At 48.3% G+C, this 22,770-nt stretch overlaps 1 protein-coding gene across 1 annotated transcript in view; it reads right to left on the bottom strand.

Moving 5' to 3' along the window:
- Positions 1–22,770, bottom strand: part of RSRC1 (arginine and serine rich coiled-coil 1) — a 137,689-nt gene extending 114,919 nt beyond the window's left edge. The window contains exon 1 of the mRNA XM_054385774.1: positions 22,583–22,770. Coding sequence (XP_054241749.1) covers positions 22,583–22,770 — 188 coding nt within the window. The remainder of the gene's footprint in view (positions 1–22,582) is intronic.

Below are 22,770 nucleotides of genomic sequence, written 5' to 3'. Positions count from 1 at the left end.
ACCTCTTGCCTCACATTAAACTCTATTCTTCCCCTAAAAGGTTGGACTGGATGGTCCTTGAGGTCCCTTCCAACCTGGTGTTCCATGAATCTATGAAGGAGGAGGCAGGGCACAGCATCAGGCTGGCAGCAGAAGGGCTCCAGCAGCAAGGGCAAGATGTTAGGAGAGATGTGGTTGACAAACAAACAGCACTCCAGGGGAAGGTCCCAAGATGTCAAGAGCATCCCTGGACTTCTGTCAAGACTCAGTGCTGGACTGGCCACCAGAACAGTGCCAGAAGCTCTCCACGAAGCACTTTGTCTTCCAAAAGGGAAGAAGAGAGACTGATGGGATAGGAAGAAGAACAATGCCCTGGGAGAGAGACACAAACCAACAGGGAACCCAAGCCCTGAGGCAGGATGGCACCACTGGCATCACTGATGCTGGGGTCATGCACTGGGCAAGGCCCAGACTGTACTCAGCAGCAGAGGGGAACTGGATTCAGGAACACAGGGATGGGGATGGAAGGCAGAAGGGACAGAGTCCTGCTGGGACAGCAGCCAGGAAAGAAGAGGCTGGACCCTGGGGATCCCTCAGCTTGCTCCTGAAGATGCCCTCCATGGGCTGCAATCCCTTGGTGGGCACTTGAGGGTCCCCTGTGCTGTCTGCTCCTCCCCACAGCTGCCCCCTCTGCCTTCGTGCCCCCCAAGGTGTGGCACAAGCTGTGGCAGTGCCCTTGGTGTGCCCAGGAGCAAGTCTCAGGCTGAGCCTTTCTGCCCCCCAGCCCTTGGCAGGAGCTGTTCCCATCAGCTTCTCCCTGCTAGCAGCAGTCCCTGGCTGTGCCAAGCTGCCCTGAGCTTCAGCAAGTGCCTGAGTGAGCAGGGACTGAGCTGGGCAGGGCCAGCACCCAGCAGCACTGCTGCTGCTCCAGCTCAGAGCAGGTCACTCCTCAGTGTCTCCCAGTTGCTACAATTCTTCATTATTAGATCATTAGTTCAAACACTATTTATTTAGCTTATTATTAGCTCAACAGCTGCAAAGCAAATCCCGAACCAAGTCAGGGCACTTTAATATCTCAGCAATAAATCAAAGAGTCTGGGGAAGCCCAACAAAACCCAACTGCATTCCATCAAACCTGGATGTTCACCTGGGCAATAAAGGCAGAGTGCAAACCCACCACTGACTGCAGCACAGTGACAGGGTCCCCTTCAACATGTATTGAGAGAAACTTTCTTGTTCAACTCAGCATCACCACAAGGAGAAAGAAAAAAAAAAAAAAACAACAAAATCTAATAGGAGGTGTTGGAGAAGGTTAAATAAGGTTGAGCATCAGCTGGAGCTGCTCAGAGTGTAGAAGGTATTCATGCTCTTAATATGCAACGAAACTAGGGCCACCTCTACACAACATTTCAGGTCAGGACTAGGCTAGAGGCTGAAACTGGTGCATTCCAGGAAGTTAAACGTGGATAATGTGTGAGAAGATGGAAAGAGCTGGTTGGAAAAGAGCCTTAAGGTCATTGAGTCCAACCATTCTCTAACTCTACCAAGGCTGGTACCAAAGCCTGGCCCTCAGCACCACAGCTCTGCAGCTTTCAAACACTTCCAGGGATGGGGATTCAGTCACCTCCCTGGACAGCCTGTGCCAGGATCTGAGAACCCTTTCAGTCAAGAAATTTCTTCTCATGTCCAACCTAAACCTCACCTGGTCCAACTTGAGGCCATTTCCTCTCATCTTGTTCCATGGGAGCAAAGCCCAAGCCCCCCGTGGCTCCAGCCTCCTCTCAGGGAGCTGCAGAGAGCAATGAGGTCTCCCTCAGCCTCCTCTTCTCCAACCCCAGCTCCCTCGGCTGCTCCTCCCCAGCCCTGTTCTCCAGACCCTTCCCCAGCTTCATTGCCCTTCTTTGGACCTGCTCCAGCCTCTCATTGTCCTTCTAGGAGTGAGAGACCCAAAACTGAACCTAGCACTCCAGGCTGGGATTTGGGGCAGGAGAACAATTGTGTGAACAGCTTCTATTCAGCCACTGGAACTGCAAACTGTTCCATCCATTAGTGATACAGGAGGGGATTCTCTTCCCACTTCATTCCTTTACAACTTCCCCAATACTACAGAATCCCAGCTGGTGGGGTTGGAAGGGACGAGGAGTGAAGGCTGAGAGCCCTGGGGCCGTGGAGCCTGGAGAAGAGCAGCCCCAGAGGGATCTAAGCAATGCTCAGTAAGAGCTAAAGGCTGGGGGGCAAGAGGCTGGGGCCAGGCTCTGCTCAGTAGTGCCCAGGGACAGCACAAGGGGCACAAAGTGGAGCCCAGGAGGTTGCATGTGAGCAGGAGGAAAAAGTTGTTTGGTGTGAGGGTGCTGGAGGGCTGGAGCAGGCTGCCCAGAGAGGTTATGGAGTCTCCTTGTGTGGAGCTCCTCGTGCTGCTGGGCAAGCTGCTGTGGGTGCCCTGCTTGGGCAGGGGGCTTGGACTGGCTGAGCTCCAGAGGTTCCTTCCAACCCCTACCATGCTGGGACTCAGGGATTTTTCAGGTGTTTTCAACATTTTTTTCCTCCCCTCTTCTATCATTTCTTGCTACTAATCAAACCACCAAGTCTTTGGGGCTGAAATTCTCCTGTGAATGCTCACAGACACTGCAGACAGCAGACCAAGAGCTTGAGCCCTGTCCTTGATTCCTATCCTAAGTGACATAAGAGGACATTAACTAACCTCAGACAAAGTAGATGCCACCATTGCTCAGATGAGATGACCTCACCTCGACCAATTTACTGCACTCCACAGCTGCAGCATCCTATCAAGTTGGTAACTTTGGTTACCAAGCTTCAGTTTCAGAAGATGCACCAATCTTGTGGTGGTATCTACTGACTGGAAGCCAAGGTCTGAAGTAAGGGTCAGGACTTTGTTCTATTATTCAGATAATTCCATCTTTTTAATTCAGCTGCAGCAGGGGAAACACTCCAGAATTCAGGTACTTAACCACAGGCCTCAGGAAAGCTTTCATCAGAGTACTTGAGATCTTTATCCTCTTGCCTTATCCACAAAGCTCAGACTTCTAATGCTCCTGTGAGGAACAACTCAACCTCACAACCTCACTTTCTCACCCCTTTAAGTGACTCAGATTTAAGATCAGAGCTGCAGTCTAAAGCACTTTCAAAGTCTGTGGCTAGAAATCTGAGGATACAGGATCATAGAATTGTGTCAGTTGGAAGAAACCTCTAAAGAAGGAGTCCAGCCCTTGGACTTGATGATCTTAGAAGCCTTTCCCAACTTGAATGACTCCAGGATCTGCTGGATCCCATGAGCCAGTACCTGCTCAAATCAGAAGTTGCAGCCAGGTGGGGGTTGGTCTCATCTCCCTAGTCTCAGGTGATAGAAGGAGAGGAAATGGCCTGAAATTGTGCCAGGGGAGGGTTAGGTTGGAAAGGAGGAAAAATTTCTTTGCTGCAAGAGTGGTCAGGGATTGGAAGAGGCTGCCCAGGGAGGTGGTGGAGTCCCCATCCCTAGAGGTGTTCCAGAAACCTGTGGCCATGGCACTTGGTGCCAAGGTTTGATGGCCATGGTAGGGTTGGGTTGCTTGTTGGACTGGATGATCTCAGAGGGCTTTTCCAACCGAAACAATTCCCTGATTAGTTTACACTTATTTTACATCTTATTTTCTGCTTCCACAATCCCCTTATTTAACCTCTTCCCTCTCACTTAGCCTAACATTTCATGACTAGATGCTCTTTTTTTTCCTCTTTTAAAACCATTAACTCTTTTCAATCCACTTAAACTTTAACCACAACGTGAACAACTCATTTTTAAAGCTGATGTTTTAACATTCAATTACCAGAACTGCCCTTTTTTTGTGTCTGCAGCCCAAAGAGGCAATGCTGACCTTTCTTTTATTAGCCTACAATTTGCTCACCCGTGTTTCTTTAAGCTGGGGGAATGGCTCTTGTAGGCTGACAGCAACCCACAGATGGTTCTGATTAGGGCCACCAGGACAATGTGCTGCTCTCTGAGAGCTTCTACAGGCTCTTTACCTAATGGGACGCCACATTAAATCTGACACTGGGAGATAAAATAACTAAATACTAATTAGAATATCTTCGAAAGGTCGTTTCCAAGCCACAGCCCCCACGTTCCCAATGTAATTATTGACTGACAGCCATGGAGGGATGAGCACTCCAACAGGCAGGATCAGGCCAATCCAAGGCACAGATCCAGGCTGGGTACAGAGTGAGTTGAGAGCAGTCCTGAAGAAAGAGCCTTGGGGGTGTTGGGTGCTGAGCAGCTCCCCAGGAGCCAGCAGTGCCCTCCTGCAGCCCTCAGGCAGCTGTGTGCTGGGCTGCAGCCAGAGGAGCGTGGGCAGCAGGGCAGGAGAGGGGATTCTGCCCCTGGGCTCTGCTCAGACCTCACCTCCAATCCTGCCTCCAGTTCTGGTGTCCCCAGCAGGAGAAGGACACAGAGCTGCTGGAGAGAGTCCAGAAGAGGCCACAAGGATGCTCCAAGGGCTGCAGCAGCTCTGCTGTGAGGCCAGGCTGAAGGAGCTGGGGGTGTGTAGCCTGGAGAGGAGAAGGCTCCAGGGGGACCTCAGAGCTGCCTGCCAGGACCCGAAGGGATCCTGCAGGAAGGCTGCAGAGAGACTTTTACTGAGGGTGTCTGAGACAGGCCAAGGGGGAATGGTTTGGAGCTGAGGCAGAGCAGGGTTAGAGTGGAGCTGAGGAAGAAGTTCTTGAGTGTGAGGGTGGTGAGAGTCTGGTACAGACTGCCCAGGGAGGCTGTGGATGCTTCCTCCTTGGGGGTGTTCAAGGCCAGACTGGATGTGGCCTTGAGCAACCAAGTCTAGTTGAGAGGAGTCCCTGCCATGGCAGAGAGTTGGAGTAGATGATCTCTGAGGTCCCTTCCAACCTGAGCCACTCTCTGATGACTACGCAGCTTCCTTCTGCCAGGAGATGTCCTTGACTACACCAAGCTGTCAACATCTTGGACAGAGCTACCCCCCACAACCACCCAACTCTGGTAAATGTCAGCATTCGATTTGCCTACTCCTGGCTTCCTCTCTTAATGCTTCATGACCAGTTCCTCAGAGACAGCCTCTTTAAAAGCCCTAAAATGCTGTCCTTGGGTCGAAACTTTCCCTGGGCAATCAATGGGGAGAGGCAAAGGAGATGACTGTACTGAAACGTTGCTGTGCTGTTTTTCAAGCTAACAAATGAAGGAAGAAAGGTAGGAGATGGGAACAGATGCCACTACACTCGAGCTGCTAAAAGGGTCTGCTGGAAGAATATTTGGTTTCCAGTCAAGTTAATATGTGACGAGAAGGCAGAGTGATGAAAGAGGAGCCAGTCAGATGGAAATCCAAATATAGTGACAGACACAATTATTTTACTAATTGCTAATGAATACAGCCAGGCAGCTTCAAAAAGCCAAACTTTGCTTGGACTACTTCAGGTTCTGACCTCTGCAGGAGCAAAATGCATTTCAAGCTCAAGCCCACCAAAATTGATTAACGGCACCAGCCAAGGCCAGCCTGTAGTGGAAGCCTTTTTTACCCCCCCCAATCTATCACATGGCCCCAAGGATAGTTAAATGAACCTTAAAATGGCTACAAACAGCTCAATGACTACACAGACTCCTGCCAATTAGAAATAATTAGGCAGTCATTTTGGTGGTAAGTCTTTTTAAGTGCATACATAATGATGCAATGATGCTGATTAGCGAGCTCAGAGGAGCTGCGCTCAAACAGCCTGGCTTCATTATGCTGCTATCACAAAGCCTTTGCACAGCTCTGTACTTCACCTTAATGCAGTTAAAAAATCCACTTCATTACCTCCAGTAATTAATCCTCCATTAATTGCAGGAAGAGCCCAGTTTACCCTGCTTCATTCCTAATTATCTTATAAATAGTTATGGTTCTAATTAATGTGTTCATTAAGCTGAGTCTCTTTCTCAAAGCCATGCTCAGAGCAAAGGTTCTGCTTTGGAGAGAAAGAGCCCTAACTAGCCATAAGGTGAGGCCATTTTGGTTGTATTTGCTTTTATTTTAGTATATTCAACCTCCTAATTGGCATTTAAAATCTAATTTGGAAGAACTTCAAGAGCAGAAAAATAGGAAAAAGGTTTGCTTGCCTTTTTTTCTTTTTCCCTACACCCTCCCTTCCCCCCATCTCCCTTCTCCAATCAAGAAGCTTTAAGAGGGGGGGGAAAAAAAAAAAAAAAGACACAACAAACTTTTAGCACATCTTTTTGATACCAGGCTGACAACAGATTGGTTTGGGGTTTGGTTTTAGTTTGTTTTTTGTTGTTTGGGGTTTTTTTTGGTTGGTTGGGTTTTGTTTGTTAGTTTGTTTGGGGATTTTTTTTTTTTTGTAGTGCTATACCACATCTTCATTTAAATTCTGTTTCAATGTAGCTTAGCCCTGCATGCTTCCATACAGAAGCAAAAAGAAACTATAGAAGGAGGGGGGAAAAAAGCTAACAGTATATGCATAATTTAAACCCCTACACTCCTGCCCTTGCCTTCATTCCTAGGCTACAAATCAGCAGCTGAGAACTACAAACAAATTGAAATCACTTATTTGAGCTGAGCATAAAATAAAACCCTTTAAAGGCAACAAGAGGGGTTTGGGTTAGTTTGCTTTGGTAGGGGTTGAGATGATCCTATGGAAAACAGAGGTGAAAAGAGAGCTGAAAATCACAGTTCTGAAGGGAGATGCATGTTGAAAATATTGCTTCAAAGGCCTGGGGAGGGAGGCAAGAGAATTGGAACCTTTCTCTGCAAAACCCAATGCAATCAAATGTTTTGCTTGTTCTTGTGTAGATACCAATCTCTTTCACAGAATGGTCAGGAATGGAAGGGACCTCCAGAGATCATCCAGTCAAAACTCCAGCCAGAACAGCATCACCCAGGGCAGGGCACACAGAACACATCCAGGTGGGGTTGGAAAAGCTCCAGAGGAGACTCCACAACCTCTCTGGGCAGCCTGCTCCAGGCCTCCAGCAGCCTCACAGGGACAAAGTTTTCCCTTCCGTTCCCCTGGCACCTCCTCTGCTCCAGTTTGCCCCCAGTGCCCCTTGTGCTGTCCTTGGGCATCCCTGAGCAGAGCCTGGCTCCAGCCCTGCACAGCTTTATCCCCAGCCAGGAGGGCAGCCCTCAGGCTCCTCTGCTCCCAGCCCCAGCTCCCTCAGCCTGGCCTCCCAGGAGATGTTCACTGCCTGCAGCAGCTCTGTGCCTCTGGGCTGGACTCTCTCCAGCAGTTCCCTCAGGTCCTTCTTGAGCTGAGGGGCCCAGAACTGGACACAAGATTCCAGATGTGGCCTCAACAGAGCAGAGCAGAGGGGCAGGAGACCTCTCTGACCTCCTGACCACAGCCCTTCTGATGCACCCCAGGATGTCCTTGGCCTTCTTGGCCACCAGGGCACATTGCTGGCTCATGGCCATCCTGCTGTCCCCCAGCACCCCCAGGTCCCTTTCCCCAGAGCTGCTCTCCAGCAGGTCAGTCCCCAACCTCTCCTGCTCCATGAGGTTGTTCTTTCCCAGATGCCAGATTCTACCATTGGCCTGGTTGGATTTCATTCAGTTTCTCCCTGCCCAGCTCTCCAGCCTGCCCAGGTCTCTCTGCAAAAGAAAAAGATTCTACAAAAGAGCAATCAAAAGACTGAACTGACAGTCCATATTAAGGCAGATTATTAATAAATATTAACTTCCTAGCCTTCCCTCCATTCATTCTTTTCAAACACACATTTAAATACCTCACTCTCCACTTAACACTAAGTAGTTAAATCTAAATTTCCTCTCCTGTTCTTTTAAAACAGCCATTTTTGTTCAGCTCCCTCCACCTACCCCAAGACAAAACAAGCAGTTTGCACATTTTTCCCTGATGTGATCACATATTTCACATCAAATACTTTGCTCAGCCAGCCACTTAAGCACTATTTTAACAGCAAAAGGATAAAAACTCCACATATGTCTGAAATTATCACTTTCTGGGGGGTAATCTCTTCTTCCTAGCACATCACACCTCAGTAAAATCCAGAATAGCTGAAGCCAAGTTCAGCTTTGCCAGCAGCTCTGACAGGGCCAAAGTTTTGTACCAATAAATCTCTACAAAAAGCAGCTGAAGCTCCAGCAGATTTTTATCCTCTGCAATCTCATGCAGACCTGGTGCCTTGGTGGAGAAACTGCCAACAGCCCCTGCTCAGCATCTTACTCCAGCATTAAAACTGGCTTTTACCCTATCTCAACTTCCATGCCCCATGCTTGGCCTTCTTTTCCCCCCCAACCAACATTCTCCATAGAGAGGCATCTCAGCTTGTTCTCTTGCTACTCACTGAAAGAAAGCAAGAGGGAGAGCTTTCAAGAGCCTAGCAGAGGGCTATGAATATGCTGAGGGGGGCCTGGAGCATCTCTGTGAGGACCAAAGGCTGAGAGCCTGGAGAATAGCAGCCCCAGAGGGGAGCTGAGCAATGCTCAGCAAGAGCTAAAGGGAGCTGTGGAGATGAGAAACAAATACTTGGGGGTTGGTCTCTTCTCCCTAGTCTCAGGTGATAGAAGGATTGGAAATTGTCTGAAATTGTGCCGGGGAGGGACAATTAGGTTGGAGAGGAGGAAAAACTTCCTTGCTGCAGGAGTGGTCAGGGATTGGCACAGGCTGCCCAGGGAGGTGGTGGAGTCCCCATCCCTGGAGGGGTTCAAGGGACCTGTGGCCATGGCACTTGGGGCCATTGATTAATGGCCATGGTGGGGCTGGGCTGATGATTGGACTGGATGATCTTGGAGGTCTTTTCCAACTGAAACAATTCTGTGACTCTATGCTTCCATGCTCCTATGAGTGCTGTGCAAGCTGCTCTGGGAGCACCTGCATTAGCAGGGATCTCCAGAGGTCTCTTCCAACCAAAACACTTCTCCCATTCTGAGATTCTGCTACTGCCCTACGTTATTAGAAAGAATGAAAAGTGGGAATAAAACAAACAACAAAATGTTTGCACTCAGTTCTAAGGGGCTGTGTTTCTCATTTTGGTCATCACATTCTAGCAACTAACCCTGGGAACAGCAGCAGCTTAGAGAGCACTCAGAGAAGGCTTTATGTTACCAACCCATCTTTAAGACATCTGCTCTAGGTTGGTTTGCATCACTGCCTCCAGAAACTTGAGCTCTGCAGCTAAAGAAATAACAGCTCTGGCCAGGAAATAGAATCTGGGGTAGCAGGGTAAAAAAAAAGAATTAGAAGTAAAGATACAGAATATAGATCACAGAAACATTCAGGCTGGAAAAGACCCTCAGGATCTGGAGAAGAGAAGGCTCTGAGGAGACCTTCTTGTGGCCTTCCAGGATCTGAAGGGGGCTCCAAGAAAGCTGGGGAGGGACTTTTTAGGGTGTCAGGGAGTGACAGGACTGGGGGGAATGGAACAAAACTAGAAATGGGGAGACTCAGGTTGGATGTGAGGAAGAAATTCTTCCCCAGGAGGGTGGTGAGAGGCTGGCACAGGTTGCCCAGGGAGGTGGTGGAAGCCTCATCCCTGGAGGTTTTTGCAGCCAGGCTGGAGGTGGCTCTGAGCAACCTGATCTAGTGTGAGGTACCCCTGCCCATGGCAGGGGGGTTGGAACTGGATGATCTCCAAGGTCCCTTCCAACCCTGACAATTCTATGATCATCAAGTCCAACCCAGAACCCTACTCTGCAAAGGTCACCCCTAAACCATATCCCCAAGCACCATATCTAAATGATCTTTCAACACATCTAAGGTTGGTGACTCAACCACCTCCCTGGGCAGCCCATCCCAAGGCTTGACCACTCTTCCCATGAAAAAAAAAAAAAAAAAAGTAGTTTAGAATGTAGACACAGACACATCAACATCAAAGAGTTACTTCTCTGCTGAGGGAAATCAGATTCCTATCTTCAAGTATCCATTCAGAAAACTGAAGCACAGAAAGAAACCAAACCCCAAAAAATCCCAACCTGCAAGCACACCTTCTGCCAAAGGGAGAAATCAAAAGGGTTGGGGGCAAGGAGCAGCTCACTATATAGCATAAAATCCCAGCTGCACACACACCCTCTGCCAAAAGGAGAAATAGAAAAGGTTGAGGGCAATGAGCAGCTCACTATAGAGCACAAAACCCCAACTGCACACACTCCCTTTGCCAAAAGGAGAAATAGAAAGTGTTTGGGGCAATGTGCAGCTCAGTTTATAGCACAAAACCCCAACTGCACACACTCCCTTTGCCAAAGGGAGACATAAAGGTTGGGGGCAATGAGCAGCTCAGTTTATAGCACAAAACCCCAACCTGCACACATCCCCTTTGCCGGAGACATAGAAAAGATCTCAGACAATGAGCAGCTCAGTTTGTAGCACAAAACCCCAACCTGCACACATCCCCTTTGCCAAAGAGAGAAATAAAAAAGGGTAAGAGCAACAAGCAGCTCAATTTCTAACCCTACCTGTGTACATCACACCTGGACTGCTTTGCAACAGAAGTTTACACATAATTAGACTCAATCCTCAGCTCTAAACAAGCAGCACTTAGGCATTCACATCTTTAAGGCTTTTTTTTTTTTTTTGAGGGGGCTTTATGCCAATGAAAGGCATCAAAGCAACTGTCACTAGCAGCTCCCTGGCCTTATTGATAACTTAAGAGCCCTTGGCATTGCCTTGTGAAGTTTAATTTCCCACAGTGGTCAATTAGATGCTGGGAAGGTGCTCAGTGGTGTATTGTTGCTCCAGGACATCTTCAGGGCTACTCTATTTTTGCCACTAGAGTCAAGTAGGCAAACTGTCAGGTTCCCTTTTTTTCAGTTATTACAGCTGAAAAAAGTATTTTTAGAGACTGTTGGTGAGAGAGCCTTGTATTGGTCTAAGCTGACTGGCCCCACTAGGAGGGACTGAAGACCAGGACTACCCCCACCACACTTTCCTCCTTGGCCACCCAGAAGGGAAGTGGGGATGGAAGGAGGAAACCCCTCTGTTGTAACTGGTCTGCTAGGACTCAGCTACCAGCTGAGGTAAACCCAGGACAAACCTGTAACACAACAAGAGCCTAAAAAAAACTGCAGGGTTTGATTTATTGGAGGGAGGAGGAGGAGTGGGATGAAAAGAGGAAATAGGATCTGAGGTGACCATCCACAAAGAAACTGAGCAAGCAGCATTTTGCTCCTCCTTCCCTGCCCCAAGCCTTCATTTGAAGTTCAAGGAAAGAAACTGAAGCAACCCCAAGAACAAATCCAGGCTAGGTGGAGAATGGGCATAGAACAACCCTGAGGAGGGCTTGGGAGTGCAGAGCTGGAGAGGAGCCAGCACCAAGCACTGCCAGCCCAGCTCCAGCCTGATCCCCAGCAGTGTGGGTGGGCAGGGAGGGGATTCTGCCCCTCTGCTGTGCTCTGCTCAGACCCCCCCCAGTGCTGGGGCAGCTCTGGAGCCCTCAGCACAGACAGGGACCTGGTGGAGCAGGGCCAGAGGAGGCCACAGCAATGCTGGCAGGGCTGGAAGCTCTCTGCTGTGGGACCAGGCTGAGAGAGTTGAGGTTGTTCAGCCTGGAGAAGAGAAGGCTCCAGGGAGACCTTAGAGCATCCTTCCAGGATTTGAAGGGGGCTACAGGAGAGCTGGAAGAGGACTTTGGACCAAGGCATGGAGTGACAGATGAGGGCTGATGGCTTCAAACTGGAAGAAGCTGGATTTAGGAGGAACCTCTTGGCCCATGAGGGTTCTAAGGCACTGAAAAGGTTGTCCAGGGAAGCTGTGGAGGCTCTAAGCCTGGAATTGTTGAAAGCCAGAATGGATAAGGCCTTGAGCAACCTGATCCAGTGGGAGGTGTCCCTGCCCATGGCAGGGGGTTGGAACTGGATGACCTTCGAGGTCCCTTCCAACCCAAACCAGTCTGTGATTGTGTGATACTACAACATCTGAATGAAATGCACATTCTAATGGACCAAAGACTCCAAAGTTCCCCTTCCTCACCAGTGAGGAGAGAGATAAACCTGCAACATCTACCTGGATTCCTTGAAGAGTTCTGTGGGTCTGGCTGCACATAAGGATGTTAATTTGGGCAACAAGAACAGGCAGCAGATCCAAACTTTGAACAGCAACTCCAGTAGCTGCTCTGAGATGAAATAAATTAGTACTGAAACATCCCAAATTAAATAGCATTGCTTGATTCCTTCCAGGACTTTCATCTGCTTCTTGCCTCCATTTCCAAAGCATTTTTATAGCTTAAGACAGCTTTTCAGGCCTGGCTGATGAGATGCCCCCAACCTTGTTCTTCACAGCTGTCATTCCTTGTTTCTCACAGCAGAGAGAAAGAGCCAAGCTTGCCCCCTCTCCACCCACAACTCTCAGTCAATGCTGCGCCTGTTACTCAAATTTCACTTCCTAATTCCTTCCATCTTCTTCCCATCAGACAATAAAACTCATACTGTCTGACACTGGTAGGAAGGACAGTTCAGAAGATCTTTACCTTCTCCCTTCCTTTCTCACAGGCCACAGTTTAGCAGCCATGGTAGTTGGCTTACTGTTAGACTTGGTGATCTGAAAGGTCTTTTCCAACCTTACTGATTCTATGACAGCTAACATCAGCTATGCTAACACCCCCAACAAGCAAAACCTCTACACTTCATCCCAAACCAGCTCCCAGCTTCCCTCCATCCAGCTGCATCATATTTAAATTATCTTCACAGCACCCTCAAAAATCACTGAAATCCACACAACTGCAGCACAACCCATTTGTGATGATCCCTGCCCACTGCTGGAGCCATTCCAATCCATTCTCTAGCTAACCTCTCCCCCTCTCCCTCCAGAAGCTGTCTAGCTCATAAGGCTACTCAATTTTCCTCTCTACCTGTCATCATCTGTTCCACTAGGCACTGCTGCTGAGATGTCTACCTCAGAATGTTCATCCCTTTATCTTCCCCTCTCCTAAAAATCTTCATCTTCTCTTCAGAGAGAAAATTCTTCCTCAAGTTGTTCAGAACTCTTGACAGGAGGTTGAAGCAAGGTGGGGGTTGGTCTCCTCTCTCTAGCAATAAGCGATAAGAAGAGAGGAAACAGCCTTAGGGAGGGGAGGTTGAGGTTGGACCTTAGAAGAAACTTCTTCACTGAAAGGGTTCTCCAAGCCTGGCACAAGCTGCCCAGGGAGGTGGCTGAATGCCCATGCCTGGAGGTGTTTTAAAAAGGCAGAGCTGCGGTGCTGAGGGCCATGGTCAGCACCAGCTCTGGCAGAGTTAGAGAATGGTTGGGCTGGATGATCTGAAGAGTCTTTTCCAATCAAAGCAATTCTATGATAATTAGAACTCCTTCAGTGGTATGAGAAGCTCTCCACTAGTGTGTACCTACCAGGACAGAGCCTGGACCTCAAAGGAAGCTTTGCACAGATTATGTCTTGATGCAACACTTGATAGCAGCTGTAAGATCTGAGAGGGCAAGGGTTCAGTTTGGAAAGACTAACACATGAATAGAATCAGAGAATCGTTGTGATTGGAAGAGACCTTTAAATCATCAAGTCCAACCCTTACCCCAGCAGTACCAGCTCAGCACCAACCCATGACCCTCAGCACCACATCTCCACAGCTTTGAAACCCCTCCAGGCATGGGGACTCCACCAATGCCCTGAGCAGCCTGGTTCATGGCTTGACAATCCTTTTTGTCACCACTACCACACTAAAACACCTGAAGCATGGAAAAAAGGAGAGACCAGCTGAAGCCAGCCCCATTCCTGTTCACCATTCCAAGTGATGCACACACAAAAGCATCCATCTGTCAAAAGTCTTACCAACACCAGCACCCTGTGCCATGCTGACTCTTCACTGGGGCATTTCCTAGCAATGCTTTGGATTTATTTTAAAGAAGAAAGTAAAAAAAAAAAAAAAAAAAATTCGCAGAGACCAAACCCCCACCCCTCACACAACAAAAGATGCCTGACCCTTGCCAGTACTTTCTGAGTGCAGATCAAACCCAATGGCAACAATCTCTAACTTGAGGGCAAGTTTCTCCTCATGCTCAGGTGGAGCCTCCTGCCTTCCAGTTTGTGTCCACTGCCCCTTGTCCTATCACAGGGCACCACTGCCAAGAGCCTGGCCCCTTCTTCCTGACACCCACCCTGCAGATATTGATAGACATTGATCAGATGCCCTCTGGGGCTGCTCCTTTCCAGGCTCAACAGCCCCAGGGCTCTCAGTCTTTCCTCCTCACAGAGATGTTCCAGTTCCTTCATCATCCTCATAGCCTCCCCTGGACTCTCTCCAGTAATTCCCTGTCCTTCTTGAACTGGGGAGCCCAGCATTGGACACTACTCCATGTGTGGTTTCCCCATGGCAGAGTAGAAAGGGAGGAGAATCCCCTCTTGACCCACTGGACTGGCCACACTCTTAAGGCACCCCAGGACACCATTTAAATGTTAAATCAGTCAGGGAAAAGGGTGAAGAAATGAGATGTAACCATGGTGCCCTACACATACATTTGGAACCAAACACCCAACACTGCCTTCACTCCCAGCTCAAAGGCATCAATTCCTAGCATCACAGAATGGGCTGGCTTGGAAGGGACCTCCAAAGCTCATCCAGACCAACCCCCTCTGCACTCAACAGGGACATCCTCCACTAGATCAGGTTGTCCAGAGCCCCCTTGAATAAATTCTACACCTAGGATTAACTTACACATGGTAGTTACTCTCCTTAGGCTCTTTTATTGTGCCTGTCTTGGAATGAACTGCCTTGAAGATCTCTCAAAGCATCAGTTTGAAGCTAAAGGGAAAAAGCCAAAACACCTTGAGGGGAAAAAAAAAAAAAAATAAAGGAAGTGTCTATTTCAAGGCAATTCTGGCAAATATTTAAATATTCTCCAGAACTGCCTTTAAATGTTCTCCAGAATTGCCTGGCAATTCTGGAAGGCAATTCTGTAGAATATTTAAAGGAAATTCTGGCAAATATTTAAACATCCTCTAGAATCCCCTTTAAATATTACATTTAAATTAAAATTAAATATTTAAAAGCAATTCTGGTGACTATTTAAAGGGCAATCCTAGAGAAACACTCTGTAACCACAGCCTGGAAGGAAACCAAGGAATCAAGGCTACCATCTTGTGCTTAATTTTATTTAAAGCTCCCTGAATTAAAAGATTTGTGGCCCCACTCCTGATATAAAAACATCTCCAGCTAGGACCAACTTGCAGAACAAGTGGCAGGGGAAGCTCTCCAAATATTAACAAACCTCTCTCCACATAGAAATTCTATGAAACCTGAGTTTCCCCCTCCCTTAGAGCAGAGCAGCACAATATTCTAATAAGAACTCCCCTAATCTTCACCCAGCAATCATTTCCAGCTGATATTATTATTATTCTCATTTCCTTGAATAATATCCATACTCCAGGGCCATTTTGCTCCTCATATTCAATATCTTGCATGCCTGCTATCAAGATTCCTTTCTTCATATCCTGTCACAGTATCAATCACTGCCTCCTGTCCACTCAATCCCCTTTTGATTTATCAGCCACCGTCTCGCTGGACTCCATAACTCGACCCAAACCATTTTAGTGAGACATTGACAAATAGCACCCAGGATCACATCAACCTGTTCCACTTAGTAAACTCAGAAACAGGAACTGTGACATCTCTGCATAAGTATTTTCATTCTATTCCCCCTCCCTCCCTCCCAGCCTGATGTATATTAATGAGGAGATGGGATTTGAAATGCTTCTCCCTACCATCAGCATCTAATATGATCAAATTAGGAAATGGGATGATTTATTAAATTCTGCAGAGCTGGAATATTTTTTTCCCTTCTCTTCTTCTTCTTCCCCCCCCCCTCCTCTCCCTGCCATGTGTGGTTGGAGAAAGTGAAGCTGTTGCTTTCAATTTCTCCATCGAGGATCTCCTTCGCCGCTCCGCAGACGAATTATTGGCTTTAAAAAGATTGCAGGGAGGCAAAATGTTATTAAGCAAATGCTCAGTAAAACAAACTAAATCGGGTTTTAAAATTCCTAATTTAATGTAAATCTGGGTTGTTTTGCTGCAATTCAGTTTGTGATCTTATTAAGGGCCCTATTTGCATTGTACTAGCTTGCTGTAGGACAGCTTTACATTTATAGCATTACTTGCAAGCCCCACTTTTTTTGACTCAGAAAAAAAAAAAAACAAAAGCATGGATCTCAAATGAAACAGCGATAATAGGCACAAGTTTTCAGAGCTTCTGAGAGAAAGCACAAAAAAAAAAAAAAAAACACCCAACTATATTTATAATTTTAGGTTACAAACAAGACCCACTGTGGGCTGCCAGCCCAGCCCCAGCCTGGCCTGGGCTGATCCCCAGCAGCAGGGGCAGGGAGGGGATTCTGTCCCTCTGCTGTGCTCTGCTCAGACCCCCCCTGCAGTGCTGGGGCAGCTCTGGAGCCCTCAGCACAGACAGGGACCTGGTGGAGCAGGGCCACAGGAGGCCACAGCAATGCTGGCAGGGTTGGAAGCTCTCTGCTGTGAGGCCAGACAGAGAGTTGAGGTTGTTCAGCCTGGAGAGGTGTCCAGGGAGACCTTAGAGCAACCTTTCAGGATTTGAAGGAAGCTGCAGGAGAGATGGAGAGGGACTTTGGACCAAGGCATGGAGTGACAGGATGAAGGCAGATGGCTTCAAAATGAAAGATGGATTTAGATTGGACATTAGGAAGGAATCCCTGCCCATGAGGGTGGTGAGGCACTGGAACAGGTTGCCCAGAGAAGATAGGGAGGCTCCAAGCCTGGAAATGTTCAGAGCCAGACCTGATGGGGTCTTAAGCAGCTTGGTCTAGTGGGAGCTGTCCCTGCACATGGCAGAGGGTTTAGAACTGGATGATCTTGAAGGTCTCTTCCATGTTGTGATTCTGTGTGATACTACAACATCTGAATTAAATGCACATTTTAAGGGACCCAGGGCTCCAAACTTCCCCTTCCTCACCAGCTAGAGAGACCTGCAACATTTACATTGATTCCTTAGATAATTAACAGAGATGCTCAGGTCCTGAGTCAAGAACCTGCTTTAGCAGAGGGGTTGGACTAAATGATCCCCAGAGGTCCCTTCCAGCTCTCACCATTCTATGAAGTCCTAGCAGTGGTACTCTGCCCACACACCAGCAGCTTTTCAAAGACAAGCAGCACAGAGCTGAGCTTTTTACTGCTACTGGAGCCAGTCCAGAGGAGGCCACAAGGATGATCCAAGGAACTGGAGCACCTCTGCTATGAGGCCAGGCTGAGGGAGCTGGGGGTGTTCAGCCTGGAGAAGGAAAGGCTCCAGGGGGGACCTTAGAGCTGCCTGCCAGTAGCTGAAGGGATCCTGCAGGAAGGCTGCAGAGGGACTTTTCCTGAGCGTGTGTGACAGGAACAAGAGGGAAATAAACCAGAATCCATCAGGTTTGATTTCCTAATGCTGCAGAACAGCTTCACTTTCACCTGGGTTTGAACATTTTTCTGTTTCAAACCCAGTTGTTTTTTTTTTTTCAAGTCAAAGAGTGGATATTTCCAGGAACTCTGCTACACAGCACAGCAGCTTCTCTGCACACAGCTCAGAGGGTAAATACACTCAAAGAGCAATGAGAGACTTCAAATAACCAAATTGCCACTACAAAGGCACTGCAGCAATAAGTGTCCAGGCAACTATTCTAATGAACAGCTGTGAATAAGTCATGAGAGCAGAAAAACAGAAGAGAAAGTCAAATGTTCATGGCTTTCAAGAATGATTTTTCAGCATTGAGAGGCAACAGCTCTACTGATTTGGTATGGAAAAAAAATGAGATGTTTGACTCAATTCTTTGTGCACACAGCACAATCACCTGGCTGCTGCTGTGTAAACAGCTTTGATCTGCCTGATAGCCTCAATTAAATTCAATATAAAAATGCTAGCATTCATTCTGAGATCCAGAGAAAACTTTATCTAATGTTTTTAATTGCTAAAATGCATAGAAAATAAATGGGAGCATCTTTAATTACAGGAGCAGGAAGCAGATTTTCTAACCCCATTTGAAGCAGCTGCTCAAGATTTAAATATTGGAATTATTACAGAATCCTTAAGGTTGGAAAAGGCCTTGAAGATTAAATTTGGTATTGGAAATACTCATTTACCAACCAAGCTATGAACAACTTCAGTACCTATAGTATTTATAGTAGTGGAAAAAGGGGCAGGTGAGGGAGGGAGGGAAGGAGGCAGGGGGGGAAAGGGCAGGAGAGGGAAGGAAGGAAGAGGGGGAAAGGGGGCAGGAGAGGGAAGGAAGGAAGAGGGGGAAAGGGGGCAGGAGAGGGAAGGAAGGAAGAGGGGGAAAGGGGGCAGGAGAGGGAGGGAAGGAAGAGGGGGAAAGGGGGCAGGAGAGGGAGGGAAGGAAGAGGGGGAAAGGGGGCAGGAGAGGGAGGGAAGGAAGAGGGGGAAAGGGGGCAGGAGAGGGAGGGAAGGAAGAGGGGGAAAGGGGGCAGGAGAGGGAGGGAAGGAAGAGGGGGAAAGGGGGCAGGAGAGGGAGGGAAGGAAGAGGGGGAAAGGGGGCAGGAGAGGGAGGGAAGGAAGAGGGGAAAGGGGCAGAATGTTTAAATAGTAAGAAAAGAATTTGCCCAATTAAACACTCATCTCTTCCTAAGGAAGATAAAGAAAGGGAAAAGAGTTCAGTCTGATTTTCAGGGAGCCAGCTGATGGGATTTCTGTAACCAAAATACATCCACAAGAAATTTTCAGATGATGACACTTAACCCAAGGGAACTTTATTAATGTGTTTTTTTTTTTTCACTTATCAAATAAAATCAATTAAAAAGTTATATCTTCAAACTAAATTTTCTACCAGTAAAGATTTCATAGAATGGTCTGGGTAGGAAGGGAGCTCCAAAGGTCATCTAGTCCAACCCCTAGCTCAGAAGGATTTCAAATTAGGAAGGGTTTCAAGTGACACAGTTCAGACAATCACTTGCAAGGAGTTGGAGTTGTTCAGCCTGGAGGTTCTGGGGGACCTTAATGCTGCCTTCCAAGAACTGAAGGGATCCTGCAGGAAGGCTGCAGAGGGACTTTCCATGAAGAAACAGGACAAGGGAGAATGGTTTGAAGCTGAGGCAGAGCAGGGTTAGACTGGAGCTCAGGAAGAAGTTCTTCAGACTAAAGATGGAAAGACTCTGGAACATGTTGCCTGGGGAGATTGTGGATGTGCCCTCCCTGGGGGTGTTGAAGGCCAGGTTTGATGAGGGCTCGAGCAACCAAGTCTGGATGAGAGCAGTCCCTGCCCATGGCAGGAGGTTGGAGTAGATGATCTCTGAGGTCCCTTCCAACCTGAGCCATTCTAGGATTCTAGTCCAACCTCAGAAACCATAACTGAGATTTGAAATAAATGTTTTGAAGCAGAAATATTCCTTATTTTTGCTAGTGGGGGCGAAATAAATAAAAAAAGAGACTCTTACCTTCTTGTTCTACTTTTTGATCTTGATCTCTGGGACCTGTAGGATTTGCCTCTGCCCCTCGACCTGCTCCGGCTGCGTTTTCTCCTGGAGCCATAGGAAGAGCTGCTGCTGGATCTGTGTCTGCGTCTGAAACAAAACCATGCTGCTCTTTGCACACAAAAAACCAACCAAAGCCAGGAACAAAACCCCTCAATTTAATTAAAAGGGACACAAACTTGTGGGATTTTTGTATTCTGCTGCAGAAGCCTCAAATACCAATAGTAGGATAGTCAGACTCGATCTTCCAACCAAAATGATTCTATTAGACTGGAAGAAGTAACTCACTTGCACATGGGCAATGCCCACCTTAAGGAGCTGATAGTCTAAGCCAGACAGGCACCCCAAGAAAAAGGGCAGGTGGAGAATCAGGAGTTCACTGGTTAGCCTAGAATCAGGCACTACACCCCCAGGGCAAGGCCAGGAGCACAACTCAGCTGTTGACAGTTTTCAGCCTCAAGAGCAGCTCACTGCAACTCACCTCCTCTTTGCCAAACTTCATAGGATCATAAAGGTTGGGAAAGACCTCCAAGATCACCAGGCTCAACCTTCTGCCCAATACCTCCATGACCACTAGACTAGATTTGATGTTTAACACTTGAAACAGAAACCCATCATGCTGAGAGTTGGAAGAGACCTCTGGAGATCATCCAGTCCAACCCCCTGCTCCAGCAGGACACCCACAGCAGCTTGCCCAGAAGCACAATGGCCAGGGGGGACTGGAAGCTCTCCAGAGGTGGAGACTCCACAGCCTCCCTGGGCAACCTATTCCAGAGTCTCACCATCCTTGTACTGCAGAACTTCTTCCTCAGCTCCAGCCTAACCCTGCTCTGCCTCAGCTTCAGACCATTCCCCTTCAGCCTGTCTCAGACACCCTCAGCAAAAGTCCCTCTGCAGCCTCCCTGTAGGATCCCTTCTGCTATTGGAAAGCAGCTCTAAGGTGCCCCTGGAGCCTTCTCCTCTCCAGGCTGAACATTCCCAGCTCCCTCAGCCTGGCCCCATAGCAGAGCTGCTCCAGCCCTTGGCTCATCTTTGTGGCCTCTTCTGGACTCACACCAACAGCTCTAAACCCAAAACTAGGGAGAGGGACAAATTCCAAGCCTTCATCTTGACATTTCCCCTCCAACTTCTGAACACCTAACTAAACAATCACAATCCTTATGAGAACTTTCGTATCTTTAGCCCTTATTATGCTTAATTAATATTAAAACCTAGCACCACATGGAAACACTTCTGCAATTTAGGATGTGGTTGAAGTGTTGTGAGCTCACCTAGGATAAACCAGAAGGTTTATGATGGACCTGTAGTGCTGCAGCAGTCCACACAGGGAGAGCTATGGAGGTTAACTGCTACAGAACATCTTCTCCTGATACAGGAACAGAATGTTCCTGCTAAATCCAGAGCAGTCATCTTACAGCCTGCTGCTTTTCATTCTTAAGAGTCAGGGATAAATCCAGCAGGATCCCAGCATGTCACAGTGACTTACAGCCTGAAGTAAGAGCAAAGCAAAGATGCCAGCCAGATCCTAAAATCAGACACTTTCCTCTCTTCTGGATTCAATATAAGTCAGCTGGTACTAGTCCAGGCTTTAATCTGCCTCAGAGCTCTGTTTTTATCTGTGAGGTAGCCATGTCTGCACTGGACTAAAGGGATTCAAGAAGCTGCATCTCATCAGCATCTTGTTGGCACTGAAGCCCACGTCATCTCCTAGTGTCCCCTAAGGGCTGTATGGAGATGCTAAGCAGGAACACAAGAAAGAAGGGATGGAAAAGAACCAAGAAACCTCCACAAGCAGCCCTGTCCCTCACTGGCATTCTTCTGCCAAGCAAAGGTTTGGCAGGAGCAGTTCCTTACACATTGACAGGGCAGGTGAACTCAAGGAGCATTTTCCAGCTCCACTGGAATTCATAGATACATAGAATGGTTTGGGTTGCAAAACTCAAACCCAAAGCTCATCCAGCTCCAACCCCCTGCCATGGGCAGGGACACCTCCCACCAGCCCAGCTTGCTCAGGGCCTCATCCAGCCTGGTCTTGAGCGCCTCCAGGGAGGAGGCATCCACAGCCTCCCTGGGCAACCTGTGCCAGTCTCTCCCCACCCTCACTGGAAGGAATTTCTTCCTCATCTCCAGTCTCAATCTAAATTGGCCACCATCTGTTCAGTTTGACTACAGTGCAACTCTACAAGTCTGAGACATGCAAGAGACCACATCTGCCCTGAAAAGGTCAGGTACTGAAAACAGGTGGGAAAGGTCTAATAAATAAAATCATAAAAACATTAATGTTGGCAAAGACCCCCAAGGTCATTGAGTGCAAGCATTAACCCAGCACTGCAGGTCACCACTAAACCACAGAATCGTGGAATGGATTGGAAGACACCTCCAAAGGCCATCCAGTCCAACCCTCTGCAGTCAGCAGGAACACCTCCACTAGATCAGGTTGCCCAGAGCCCCATCAAGCCTGACCTTGAATATCTCCAAGGATGGGGCCTCAACTATCTCCCTGGGCAACCTGTTCCAGTGATGCACTACCCTCATCTCCTTGGCTTTAAAACCCTTCCAGGGATGGGAACTCCACCATGGGAACTGCCCTGGGCAGCCTGATCCAGGCCTTGACAACCCCTTTTGGGGAAGAAATTCTTCCTCATGGCCAACCTAAACCTTCCCTGGTGCAACCTGAGACAACTTTTGCTGGATCTCTGGCTTCCATGGTGAATATTAGGCACAATTTCTTCCCCTAAAGGGTTGTCAAGGCCTGGCCCAGGCTGCCCAGGGCAGTGGCGGACTCCCCATCCCTGGAGGGGTTTCAAAGCCCTCGAGATGTGGTGCTGAAGCACATGGCTTGTGGATACAAACTTGAACACAGCTTCATCTCAACATGAGGAGAAACTTCTTCACTGTGAGGGTGACAGAACCCTAGAAGCAAGCTGTCCAGAGAGGTTGTAGAACCTCCTTCTCTGGAGACTTTCAAAACCTGCCTGGATGCATTCCTGTGTGGACTACCCAGGGTGCCCCTGCTCTGGCAGGGGGACTGGAGTGGATGATCTCTGAAGGCCCCTTCCAATCTCCACCATTCTGTGTGGCTTAGGGGTGGCCTGGCAGTGCTGGGGTAACGTTCGGACTCGACCATCTCAGAGGTCTTTTCCAGCCTAAGTGACTCTATCTGAAGGAGTTTGGTTTGTCAGCAGCTGCAGCAGGGCTGCTGACCACCACCCCACCTTTTCTCATAGGAGTGTGAGCGAGGCTGGAGCTCTCGAGAGCGGGAGCTGGACCTGGACTTCCTCCCTGCTTTCTTCCGGCTGTAGCTTCGGCTGTCCGAGGAGCTGCTGGAGGACGATCGCCTGCGGTGCTTCTTCTTCCTTCTGCTCCTGCTCTCCTCCTCCGTGTCCGAGGAGCGACGCCCCAT

Source organism: Indicator indicator, chromosome 13, assembly GCF_027791375.1.
Source record: "Indicator indicator isolate 239-I01 chromosome 13, UM_Iind_1.1, whole genome shotgun sequence".
Taxonomy (NCBI): domain Eukaryota; kingdom Metazoa; phylum Chordata; class Aves; order Piciformes; family Indicatoridae; genus Indicator; species Indicator indicator.
The sequence above is the reverse complement of the archived record's forward strand: the minus strand, read 5'-3'. Positions and strand labels throughout refer to the sequence as shown.